This window comes from Saccopteryx bilineata, chromosome 1 (genome assembly GCF_036850765.1).
Source record: "Saccopteryx bilineata isolate mSacBil1 chromosome 1, mSacBil1_pri_phased_curated, whole genome shotgun sequence".
NCBI lineage: Eukaryota > Metazoa > Chordata > Mammalia > Chiroptera > Emballonuridae > Saccopteryx > Saccopteryx bilineata.
This window is the reverse complement of record NC_089490.1, coordinates 151,958,010-151,971,164: the sequence shown is the minus strand read 5'-3', so window position 1 is coordinate 151,971,164 and position 13,155 is coordinate 151,958,010. Positions and strand designations below refer to the sequence as shown.

The 13,155-nt window shown below is 41.7% G+C and overlaps 1 protein-coding gene across 3 annotated transcripts in view; it reads left to right on the top strand.

Moving 5' to 3' along the window:
• The window catches only part of ADGRE1 (adhesion G protein-coupled receptor E1), an 84,200-nt gene that overhangs the window by 69,305 nt on the left and 1,740 nt on the right, over positions 1-13,155 (top strand). For all 3 annotated transcript variants that reach the window (XM_066253362.1, XM_066253360.1, XM_066253359.1), the window contains 5 exons: positions 3,408-3,637; positions 5,794-5,860; positions 6,830-6,921; positions 8,553-8,733; positions 11,672-11,767. In XM_066253362.1, coding sequence (XP_066109459.1) covers positions 3,408-3,637; positions 5,794-5,860; positions 6,830-6,921; positions 8,553-8,733; positions 11,672-11,767 — 666 coding nt within the window. The remainder of the gene's footprint in view (positions 1-3,407; positions 3,638-5,793; positions 5,861-6,829; positions 6,922-8,552; positions 8,734-11,671; positions 11,768-13,155) is intronic.

Sequence of the window (13,155 nt, the reverse complement as noted above, 5' to 3'; positions counted from 1 at the left end):
TGGAGGGCCGCCACATACAGTGCTCCTCTCACTGACCACCAATGAAAGAGATACCCCTTCTGGAAGTGTGGCAGGGGGCTGGATAAATGGCCTGAGGGGGCTGCATGTGGCCTACGGACCATAGTTTGGCGATGCCTGCTGTAGGGCTTTCTCATTTTTTAAAATTTTTTCGTCTTTCTCTCTCTCTTTTTCTCTCTGTTGTGCCTCAAGTTGCTTGTCTTCTATGATTCTAATCCTACCTTCTATCTGGCTTGTTCTATTAGCTAAGCTTGTTACCTCATTTTTCAGTTCATGAATTGAGTTTTTCATCTCTGTTTGATTTGTTTTTATTATTTCAGTTTTCTTGGTAATATATTCTTTGTATTTGTTGAGTTGTTTTTTGAGCTCCCTAAATTGCCTTTCTGTGTTTTCTTGTATATCCCTGAGTATTTTTAGGATTTCTATTTTAAATTCTCTGTCACTTAGCTCCAAGGTTTCCAATATATTAAATTTTTTCCCCATTGATTTTTCCTCATCTATGTGTGCTACATCTCTGTCTTTTGTATCCATGATATTCAATTTCCTTTTCCTTAATGGCATCTGAGGGTGGTTTTGTTGATAACACTGAGAATTAATAAAGAATAAAAAGTAAAAAAAGAAAAAGAAAAAAATGGGAAAAAAAGAAAATTTATTATTATTTTTTTTCTTCTCTCCCCTCCTCCTTGAGAAGATATCATGATAAACTGTGAATTATATTGTGCTAAATGGAACAAGAACTACCTATAACAGAGGACCTGAGTTGGGGAGAAGTGATAAAGAGGCAAAAAAGGAGGTAGGGACCCACAAAATGCAAAAAAGGAAAAAATTTGGGACAAGAATAAAATGATTTGCTTGTAAGTGATGGTAGGCTGAGAGATATAATGAGAGGGATTAGAGGAAAACAGGAAAGAGAAAAAAATTACTATTGTATTAAGTGGAGGGAGCAAACATTAGATAGAATGGAGAGCTGAGGTTGGGGGGAATGCTAATGAGTTAAAAAGCGAAGTAAAAAGCACCCAAAATGCCACAAAGAAAAAATTTGAGTCCCAAGGTGCCTTTCTATAAGCCTCCAGGTATGTCCAGTATGCCTCAGCATTCTGTGGGACCACTCTCTCCAGGCTTTTTGCACTGTGTAACCTGTTTTGGCTGGAAAGAAGATGCCATAGTCGCTGCCTGCAGAACAGGAGATCTTAAAAGCTGCCAAGTCCCTCTTTTTTTTTTTTTTTTTTGTATTTTTCTGAAGTTGGAAATGGGGAGGCAGTCAAACAGACTCCCACATGCGCCCGACCAGGATCCGCCCGGCATGCCCACCAGGGTGTGATGCTCTGCTCATCTGGGGCGTTGCTCTGTTGTGACCAGAGCCATTCTAGCACCTGAGGCAGAAGCCATGAAGCCATCCTCAGCACCTGGGCCAACTTTGCTCCAGTGGAGCCTTGGCTGCAGGAGAGGAAGAGAGAGACAGAGAGGAAGGAGAGGGGGAGGAGTGGAGAAGCAGATGGGTGCTTCTCCTGTGTGCCCTGGCTGGGAATCGAACCCAGGACTCCTGCATGCCAGGCCGACGCTCTACCACTGAGCCAACCGGCCAGGGCCCAAGTCCCTCTTTTTAACGTATAGCCCTGAGTATGAAAGCTCTGCCAATCAGAGCCACCAGCTTAATCAGGTAAGGGGGCGTGTTGACTTCTTCTGTTCAGTTCCCCAGATATATCTAGTTAAATTTGCCCTGGAATTCCATGGTATTGCTTTCTACAGGCTTCTTCCTTGTTAAAAAACCTACAGCCTAGCCTGTCTAACTACTGCATTGTTCTCTGAGGTTTGTTCTGTGGGAGTGTGTTTTTCACCCTGTATCGGCTGACAGGAAGTTGCCCCCACCCCTACGTGCATAGCAAGAGGCCCTAAAAAATATCACGCCTCTTGTCTTAGATCGCTGAACTGAGAGAGATCTTGTCAGTTAGAGCCGTGTAGGTCAGTTGGTAGGTGAGCAGACTGTGGGTTAAGCTAATTTCAGTGATTGGATCCGAAGATATTCTCCAGAGACAGACTGCAAGCTGCTCACACGCCCCCTCCCCATTGCTTCCGTATTTTTTCTTCCCCGGGATGTTAGCCTGAATGGCTGGGTGAGGTGCCCCGCCCGCCGGGAGAAGTTCAGAGGTAGGGAAGTTCGCTTTCACGCACTCCCTGCACGCGAGCCGCTGTTCAGGGTGCAGGGACCACACTGAGACTCTGGTCACAGCCCATGCAAAGGCATCTGACCCTGCCCCTCTGTCCAGGAACATAGGCACCTGCTCCTGGGGCGCTAGGAGGAACCTCTCACACAGTACCGCACTCCTCAACCAGGATAACGGGCTAATGGCAGCTGCCACTTGCCCGTTTTTGCCGGTCCGGTGCGGGTGTTAGCTTGTGTGGGCTGAGTTGCTGCAGGCACACTCCTTCCTTGGCTTGGATGTCTGTGCCGCAGCCCAGCTCCCTCCACACCCTCAGCCCTCACTCTATCTCAGTTCAAGTGAAAGCAGCCTTTGCTCAGGTTAGTGAGGAAGGTGGAGTGTTCCTTTCTCCATCTTATTTCCTACAGGGTTGATTATATAGTCAATATTTCACTCGATCATACCTTCGTGTTCTGTATGTGGGACTTCCAGATGCTCCAAGGATAGATTTTTCTGTCACTGGTTGAAGAACTTGTTGAATTTTGGGGAGAGGTATCAGTAGTGCTCCTCACGACGCCATTTCTTTGACATCACCCTTCACATTTCAAAATGGGCAGAAGTTGGCTAACTACAGTTCTTAGGCCAACTCTGGCCCATCATCTGTTTTTGGCCCATTTTATTGGAACCATAATTGCTGATGTCCACAAGGGTAAAAAAGATGGTTTCTCAGCTCAAGAAGAAAAAGTGGATTTGCCCTTCTTTAACCTTTTTGCTCTATTCAGGCCTTTTGTAGATTGAATGATACCCACCCTCATGCATGAAGGGAATCTTCATTACTCATCTACTGATTCAATTGCTAATATCTTCCAGAAACACCTTCACAAACAGACTCAGGAATGTTTCCCCAGCTATTTGGACATTGCTTAGCCTAGTCCAGCTAACATATAAAATTAACTATCACAGTCTTTCAAAGGCCAAGAGCAGTGGGGCATTTACATACCAATACTCATTTATCATGGATTTGAGGGCTGGTCCCATGGCATTCATTCCTTGGTGCTTTTGGCCTGCTTCATGCATGGGCAAGTGGACTTCAATGGCCAGAGCCCCCAGAAAATGTGTTACCCCAGGCCAAATGTCACAGATGTTGGAACTGAAATTCTAGCCAGCATGCAGGAAATGATAAGTGCTGAGGATATACTCAGGTACAGACAACATTGGCCCCATTCCTAACTCTTGTCTCCCTTTCAGGTGCTGTGCTCCGTCATTGCAGGGGCACTGCATTACCTCTACTTGGCTTCTTTCACCTGGATGCTCCTTGAAGGGCTGCACCTCTTCCTCACCGTCAGGAACCTCAAGGTGGCCAACTACACAGGCAGAATCAAGAAGAGGTTCATGTACCCTTTTGGCTATGGAATTCCAGCTCTGATTGTGGTTGTGTCTGCAATAATAGGACCCAAACATTATGGAACATATACTCAGTAAGTGTGATGAGGGTGTTTATGGTAAAATTGGTACCCGTGGCCAATACATGATCTGAAATAAAAAATCATTGCTTTAAATTTCATTTTCCAATTGTGAATTATACTTCAAACCAATCCTTTCTTAAGCTAGAATTCTATTTTCTCCAGGAAATCCCTAGAGCTATGGTTCTCAGCATCTCTGAGGTTGGATCCCTTTGAAAATTTTGATGAAATTCAGGATCTATTTCCTTCCAAAAATGTACACACACACACAAAATTTTTAATACAGCTTCATGAAATTTAGGGGCAAGAGAGCAAACCCATGATCCCACATTAAGAACCTGTGGGCTTTATTCTGTAGGATTCTGAAAGAGTATGTCAACTGGATTGAGGTTATTCTTCACAATATAAAGAATAGCATCAATAGCAAGAAATCTGGAAGGCTTGTGCTATGTTGGAGATAGTGCTTTCTATCTACACAATCTCATCTCCTCCTCCGTGAGGTCGGCACTGTTTACCAGGTGATGCACAGGACATCTGCTTGTGCGTGTTAGTTTCTCAAGGTCACATCTAAAAGAAAGTCAGTCAGAATTCTCAAGGCAGTGTTTTTAATAGCTATATTTTGCTGTCTCACTAAAGAAGTTTGCAAAGCACTGCAAGGTTAGTTGAAGGTTAGTATTTTGTCAGTGGGTTTTGAGTTAGAAAGTAGATGTGCTTGTGCTAAAACAACATGTAGGAGGCTGTCTTAAAACCAGAAAATGTCCTGTGTCCAGCTTGACCCCTATGTCCTGCTGGAATAGTTCTGGAGATGGTAGGGTAGATCAGGAGTGGGCAGGTCCAGATGGTAACTGTTTTTACTTTTGCAGGCCATGTGGTCTTTATGACAATGATTCAGTGTTGCCCTTTTGGTATAAAAGCAGCCAAGTCATAGACAATAATGTGTAAATGAATGGGTGTGGCTGTATTTCAATAAAACTTTATTTATAAAAACAAAGGATGGACTGGATTTGGCCTGAGGGCCATAGTTTGCAACCCTTGGAATAAAACTAAGAGTGGGAGCTTTTCTGCTCACTGTGTGTTGGCCATTGCTTGTCATTTTTGCCAGTTTCATACTGCCAGGTCTGTTTTCAGAATAAGTTTGATAGTTTTTATAGCTATAGTTAAATTATTTTTATAGTCTTTTTTTTTTACAGCTTTATTGAGATGTAACTGATATACAGAAAATTGTACATGTGTAATGTATATATGTTGGTGAGTTTGGATATATGCTTACACTATGAGACCATCACTCACAATCAAGGTAATAAACATATCCACATCTCACAGGTTTCCAGGCCACACCCAAAACATTCACACTGAAGCAATCTACCGATCTCATTCCAACTCAGGTTTTACTTGTACTCTTTTGTGTGTATTTAGTTCTGTGCAATTTTATTACATGCATAAAAATGTAATCACCACCAGAAGGTTACTTTCCATATGATTCTCTTTCTGTAACACTCCTGAAATGACAATTATTTTTACTCTCTTCCTTGTTATAGTAATGATTGTTATTAGGGTACCTACATTTATTGAGGCTTAAATTTTGGATAATTTAATCCAAAAGCTGTGGATTAAATGATCTCATTCAATATTTCCTATAAGATCTATACAAGGAATACACTGATGAAAGAAATCAAGGAAGGCTCAAATAAATGGAAAGATAGTCTATGTTCATAGACAGTAAGATGGCATATTGTGAAAAAGTTAGTTTTTGCCAACTTGATCTATAATTTCAATGCATTCAAAATCAAAATCCTAGAAAATTATTTTGTGGAAATTAACAAACTGTTTCTAATGTTGATGTGTAGAGACAAAAGACCTGGGATAGTTTATACAATCTTCAAGGAGAAGAACAAAGTCACAGGATTGACCCAGTCTGACTTCAAGGCTTGGTAGATAGCCACAGTAATCATTCAGTTTTTTTCAATACATTTTAGCCCTACTTTACACCTGGGGAAACTGAGGCTCAGAGCATATGGCCTGTATCAGATGAAACCCATGTCTTATTTCAACTAAATCCCAGGTTTGAACTAAACAGCTCTTGGCACTGTGCAGATCTTGGCATGGGAGTATGATTGAAATTCTTTTTCTTTTGGGAAATAAGCAACGAATTCTTATCTTTCTCTCAACAGCTGTTGGCTCAAGCTTGATAGAGGGTTCATCTGGAGCTTCATGGGGCCAGTGGCCATCATAGTTTTGGTAGGTGACCATTGATGGTTATCTTTTGATGTGCCTGCCCTCGGTTAGCTAGCATAGAGAGTGTTTCTTGTCTGTTAAAATAGAAATGAGTTAAAGATAAGTAAATACAGCCTAATGTGACCAACATCTTCTACCCCCTATTGGAAGTAATGCCTGCATGTGTCTTTCCTGACTTTTGCCTAGTTTGTTGGTTGCTTTGATATAATATAACCCTCTACCAGGCATTCTTTTAAACATTCTACATTCATTTACTTCAACAAATATTTAATAATTATTTACTCTGCATAGAGTAACATGTTTTTCTGTTGGCCAGGAAACTTTCCATTTACATCCATTGTCGGGGTATAGACTTAAAAAAAATTAAGTGAGAGGAAAGGACATAGAAAGACTCCCGCATGCACCCTGACTGGGATCCACCTGTCAGCCCCTCTCTGGTGCTGATGCTCTGCCCATTTGGGGCCCAAGCTCACAATCGAGCTATTTTTAGCACCTGAAGTGGAGGCTCCAGGGAGCCTTCCTCAGTGCTGAGGGCCAGTGCACTCGAATTAATCGAGACATGGCTGCAGGAGAGGTAGAGAGAGAGAGAGAGAGAGAGAGAGAAGGGGGAAAGGAGGGGAGGAGAAGCAGGTGGTCACTTCTCCTGTGTGCCCTGACTGCTAGTTGAACCCAAGACTTTCACACACCAGGTCGACACTCTACCACTGAGCCAATTGGCCAGGGCCTGGTATAGATATTAATAGCACGTTTTCTACTTTCAAGGTGTCCTGGTTTGAATGATAAATTACCCCGATTAAGCACCAAGTGTCCCTGGCTATATACTGTGTGCTGTTTAGACCAGAGCATATGTCCATACCATCCTTATGAAGCCTATATCTTTTGGGAAAAGATTCTTAGGTCTACCTCTAGTTGGGTTGCGTGACATGGCCTCAAAAGAAAATTTCAAGTCAATTTTTCCTGCTGTTTTCATAGATAAACTTGGTATTCTATTTCCAAATTCTGTGGATTTTGAGAAGCAAACTTTCCTCCCTAAATAAAGAAGTTTCCACCATTCAGGACACCAGGTAAGAGGGTACCAGAGTCGGTGGTATTGACATTTTCCTATAGGACAACCCTGCCTTGAAGACAAAAACCCACATAAAAATGTGATATAAAATTTCCCTGTATTAGCTAAAGAGTACACAAGAGACAAATGATAGAAGTAAAAACTATGATTTTCAGGTAATTTTATGTATTTCCTTGTCTCTTTATTCAATAAATATTCATCAGGTACCTCATCTGTGTAGCTCACTCTTAATATAAATTAATGCCAAGAGTATCAGCATTATCCTTTTGTCCTTGAGAGTCCGCCCACTTTGTAGTCCGTTCTCCCTGGATATAGAAACTCAGTTTTCATTGGTGCTGCCCCAAATTATTAAAAATACAGGCGAGACAAGTAATATTAACAAGGAACTTGATAGATTCTGGGCATTTACCATGATTAGTTCATAGAATGCTCACGACTCCAACCTCTCTAGTGGGTACTACTAATGACTCCATTTATAAGAGGAACAAATTTCTCATCTTACCCAAGAGTGGGTAAGAACCTTGCATTGGTGTGTCATGTGAACAAAACTTAGAGGAATTTCTGTCCAACTTCAGGCTCTGCCTTTGATCTTAACGTACATATGAGACCAACCTAACATCTCAGCCTTGGTTTCTTTGATCCTGGAGAGTCAGAGTGTCACCCTTCTTGGTGTTTCACCATACCTCTACACATGCTCACACACACACACACACACACACACACGCATACAGATGTATATGCACACACATTAGCTTACCAAGACTGTGGCCATCAACAACTCCATTCAAGACACAATTTTTGGCCTGACCTGTGGTGGTGCAGTGGATAAAGCATCAACCTGGAATGTTGAGGTCACTGGTTCAAAACCCTGGACTTACCTGGTCAATATACCAGTTGATGCTTCCTGCTCCTTCCCCTTCTCTCTCTCTTTTTTTCTCTTTCATTCCCCTTTCTAAAATGAATACATCTTAAAAAAGGACATACTTTTTGTTTAAAGAAATCCAACACTGTGTTATGTTCTGAAGTCATAATATTTTCATCATATTTTTCAGTTCAAATTTCTAGAATTCACTTTCCACAAATCTTCCAATAAGTCTAGGTAAGAAATTTCACAGGAAAATAATTTCCAAGAGTGGGAGAAAGTGTCATTCTCAGAGACAATAATTGAAAACATGGGTTCTGCCTCATCCTCAAGCTACGTACCTTTGTAGAAGCCACTTAACCACCTGAGGTTGTTATGAAGTTTCTTTTTTTTTTAAATTTAGAAATGAAATCTAATGGGGTATCACTGATCAATAAAAGTACATTGGTCTCAGGTAAACATTTCTATAACATCTGAACAGTTGATTGTGTTGTGTGCCCATCACCCAAAGTCAGATTATTTTCCATCACTGAATATTTGTCGCCCTCTACTCCCTCCTCCTCCCCCTGGCAACCACTTCACTTTTACTTATGTCCTTGAGTCTCAGTTTTATATCCCAGCTATGTGTGAAATCATAGAGTTTCTATCTTTTTCTGATTTACTGATGAAGTTTTAATAGGTGATGCATGTGAAGCATTGAGCACAGTGCCCAACAAGCAGTGAATCCCTAATAAAGAGTAGTAATTATTTCTCTTTCCCCTTTTCAGAGTCATGACCTTTAAAGCCATTGCTCAGCTGTTTATGCTGGGCTGCTCGTGGGGTCTTGGTTTTTTTATGGTTGATGAAGTTGGGAAGACAATCGGATCAGTCATTACCTACATGTTCACCATCATCAATGTCCTGCAGGGGGTTTTGCTCTTTGTGGTACACTGTCTCCTTAATCGCCAGGTAAAGCTAATTACATAGTCTCTGAGCCTTATTGAATGGTCAGTAATTTCTTGTCTTTCTCTTACCTTTTATATGTTGGGGCTGCCTTGATTTGGAGAAGAAAGTTTAGCTGTTGCTTGAGTTTGCCATGTGCGCTGGGTTTCATTTAGTCTCTTAACATTTATCATTTGAGTGAATCTCTTAAGAACATGCATTCACCTACCCAGGTGGCCATAACAAAAAAACAGAGGCTGTGTGGCTTAGACCAGTGGTCCCCAACCTTTTTTGGGCCACAGACCGGTTTAATGTCAGAAAATATTTTCCCGGACCAGCCTTTAGGGTGGGATGGATAAATCTATCACGTGACCGAGTCAAGCATCAGGAATGAGTCTTAGACAGATGTAACAGAGGGTATCTGGTCATTTTTAAAAAATAAAACATCGTTCAGACTTAAATATAAATAAAACAGAAATAATGTAAGTTATTTGTTCTTTCTCTGAGGACCGGTACCAAACGGCCCATGAATGGGTACCGGTCCACGGCCCGGGGGTTGGGGACCACTGGCTTAGACAATGGAATTTTATCTCCTCAGAATTCTGGAGGCTGGAATTCTGAGATCAGGGTGCCATTATGGTCAGGGTCTGGTGGGACCAATTATTTTGGCTTGCATATGACCACCTTCTTGCTGTGTTCTCATGTAGGAGAGAGAGAGAGAGAGAGAGAGAGGGAGGGAGCTTTCATGCCTCTTTTTATAAGGACACTAAATCTATTGGATCAGGGCTCTACCGCTATGACCTGATTTAACCTTAGTTATTCAATAAAGGTCAGATCTGCAAATACAGTCACATTTCTGGGCTAGAGTTTTAACATATAGATTTTAACATATGAATTTGGGGAATGGAAGACACAAACAGTTCATAGTAGGGCATGTTATCAGTCAGGATAAGGTAGATTATGCTACAGTAACAAATAGCTCCCCTCCGCTCATTTCAGTGGCTTTACAGCAGTAAAGTAAGATTTATTTCTTGCTCATGCTACCTAGTTACATTGTCTTAATTTGGGGATGTGGGCTGAAGAGGAAGCCCCTCTGTTGAACACTGGTGTTTTCATGGCAAACAAAAAGGTGATTATGGCAAAGCATAGCTTAGATCTCTTTCATTGGCCAAAGCAAGTCACACGCCAAACCTGAATTAACCAGAGAGAGGATGAATAATCCCTGGTATGGGGGTGCACTACATGGAGGATGCTGGAATTGTTGGCAAAAGCTACCATAAACTCAGAGAGACTTCAGCTTTAATCCAAGTTTTTCCACTGAGTGGGTTGCAGTGTGACCTTGGCCATGTTGCTTCTCTCCATGAGACTCAATTTTCTCATCTGAAAATGTAGTAGTACCTACCTTACAGGGTTGATAATTAAATCAGATAATTCAATATCAATCTCCCAGCACAGTCCCTGGCATATACCAAGTTCTCAGTGAAGGTTAGTATTATAATTTTACTCTTTATATAAGATTAGGAATGGTTTTCTTAGTCTTTCTCCTTTGCTAAAAAGCTACCGGCAATTAAGGTACAAGTGACAAAAAGACATTTTAACACTTCATTAATTTCTCTTTTGTTTCTTAGTGCCTTCTTAATGCTTGGTACTCCTTACACACAGAAGAAGTACAATACAACTTATTTTACTAAATTAATGTTGAGTATTAAATATTCAGATTATCTTTTATAACATGTTAAGGAGGCCAAAGGAAGGCAATTCATGAAATCACAATGGGTGGCTTAGTCTCAGGGCTCTGGAGTAAGAATGACAAGATTTTTTACTGCTAACTGGATTTTGAATATGACCTTAGACAAGTCTAATTTCTTCATCTGTAATAGGGTGGGGTATAAGAAGTCCCTTCCCGATTGGATTTATGTAGGGATAAAATGATATATTGTATATAAGTGCATTAGACAAAGCTAGTTTTCAGGTGATCTTCATCATCATAATCACCACCACCATCATTATTATCACCGCCATCATCACCATCACCATCACCATCATCTGTGGCATAATCACCTCCACCGTCATTACCTTGCTACTATCATCATCCCCACCATTTTCATCTTTATCATCATTATCATCACTATATGACCATATTCACTTTCATTATCACTACCATCATCATCTTTACCACCTTCATTATTTTCATCATTACCCTAATTATCATTATTGTCACCATCATCACAACCATCATAACCTTTATCACCATCACCATCATCACTTTCATCCTCATTGCCATATATAGAGTCCTCATGGTGCTTGACATTTAGTAAACACCTTTCTACAACTGAAAATGTCAAATTTGGCCCTGGCCGGTTGGCTCAGCGGTAGAGCGTCGGCCTAGCGTGCGGAGGACCCGGGGTTCGATTCCCGGCCAGGGCACATAGGAGAAGCGCCCATTTGCTTCTCCACCCCTCTGCCGCGCCTTCCTCTCTGTCTCTCTCTTCCCCTCCCGCAGCCAAGGCTCCATTGGAGCAAAGATGGCCCGGGCGCTGGGGATGGCTCTGTGGCCTCTGCCCCAGGCGCTAGAGTGGCTCTGGTCGCAACATGGCGACACCCAGGAGGGTCGCAACATGGCGACGCCCAGGATGGGCAGAGCATCGCCCCCTGGTGGGCGTGCCGGGTGGATCCCGGTCGGGCGCATGCGGGAGTCTGTCTGACTGTCTCTCCCTGTTTCCAGCTTCAGAAAAATGCAAAAAAAAAACAAAAAAAAAACAAAAAAAAAAAAAAAAAAAAAAAGAAAATGTCAAATTTAAATAAATCAACATAAGCGTGGCCAAGATTATACAGAAAACCAGCGAAAAAGCTGTAGAAAGCAGGACTTGGCACTTACATCTTTAGTTTCCTATTAATTTAGGGGTTTTTCTTCTGAACCAAGCTCTGGATATAACGCAAGCCTCTTTATTCCTCAAACTTTCAGGTGCGAATGGAATACAAGAAATGGTTTAGTAAGGAGCTGAAAGGGGTTGAAAGCGAAAGTACTGAGGTCTCTCGCTCTACTACCCAAACCAGATTGGTAAGACCAGCTTCTCTGCAATACTGTGAACTTGTCTGAACCCAACAGCTCATACTACTATGAACATCCTGGTTCTCCCATCTGAAAGAAAAGAGAAATTGCATTGGGTTCCCGCATTCTGAACCTGAAGTTTCTGGTTTTTGAGACCCAAACCTGAAAAGCTATTCTTCCTTTCTCTCCTTCTCTTCCTTCCCTCACTCCTTTCCTTCCCTTTTTTATTCTCTACATAGTAGTCAGAGTGGCAATGAAATATGCAAATCAGATTATTTTACTTCTCTACTTAACACTCTGGCTTTACATCATATTTAGAATCAAATTGAACCTCTTATCATCACTTAAAATTAGCTCAACACTCCTACACAGCTGTGTTGGATCCTTTTCAGTTCCCTGAACTTGCCAGGCTCATCTCTGCCTCAGGGCCTTTGTGCCAACTGTTTCCTCCAGCCTTTCCCTTTTATCCTGCCAGCTTGTCTCACTAATGCTTACACTTCAGCTGAAATGCCACCTTCTCAGAGAAGTTTTCCCTAACCACTCATTTTGTGATAGTCTCACTCACTCTCTGTCATTACATTCTATTTTAATTCTCTGCATACATATCTCATTATTTGGTATTTATCTTAAAGACATCAAATTGATTGCTTTTGATCAGTCTCCATCCTCTCTAAGTGAGATAGAGAGAGGGACAGACAGGCAGGAAGGAGAGAAATGAGAAGTTACAACTCATAGTTGTGGCATCTTAGTTGTTCATTGATTGCTTTTTCATATGTGCCTTGACCAGGGTGTGGTCCAGCTGAGCCAATGACCCCTTGCTCAAGCCAGCAACCTTTGGACTCAAGCCAATAACGATGGGATCATGTTTATGATCCCAGGCTCAAGCTAGTGATGCTCAAGCTGGATGAGCCTACACTCAAGCCAGCCACCTCGGAGTTTTGAACCTGGGTCTTCAGCATCCCAGGCCAATGCTTTATTCACTGTACCACCTCCTGGTCAGGCAGCTTGCACTACTATTATTTTCCTTTTGCCTAGAGCAATGCATGGCCCATAGACTTAATTTGATGAGTGTCTAAATTTCCTGTTTAAGGATGAGGAAACAGTAGCTGGGAAAGCTCAAAGGTTTGCTTAAAGCTACTCAACCAGTTAGGGAAATTCTAACACAGGTCTGTTTTCCTCCTAAAGTTGACAACTTTTCTTGGTTGCCACTAGAATTATTGTTACTTCAGAAGAACAATTTTTGGGACCAGCTGTTCATAGAACATGCAGTTCCACATCAAGGATAATTCTACTATGTGGCTACTGTCTGTGTCTTAACGTTACCCTGTTTTCCTGGTATATGCCACTGGTCACCCTTTGGTTGAAATTACCAATGGTCAAAGGATATGTTGATCTGA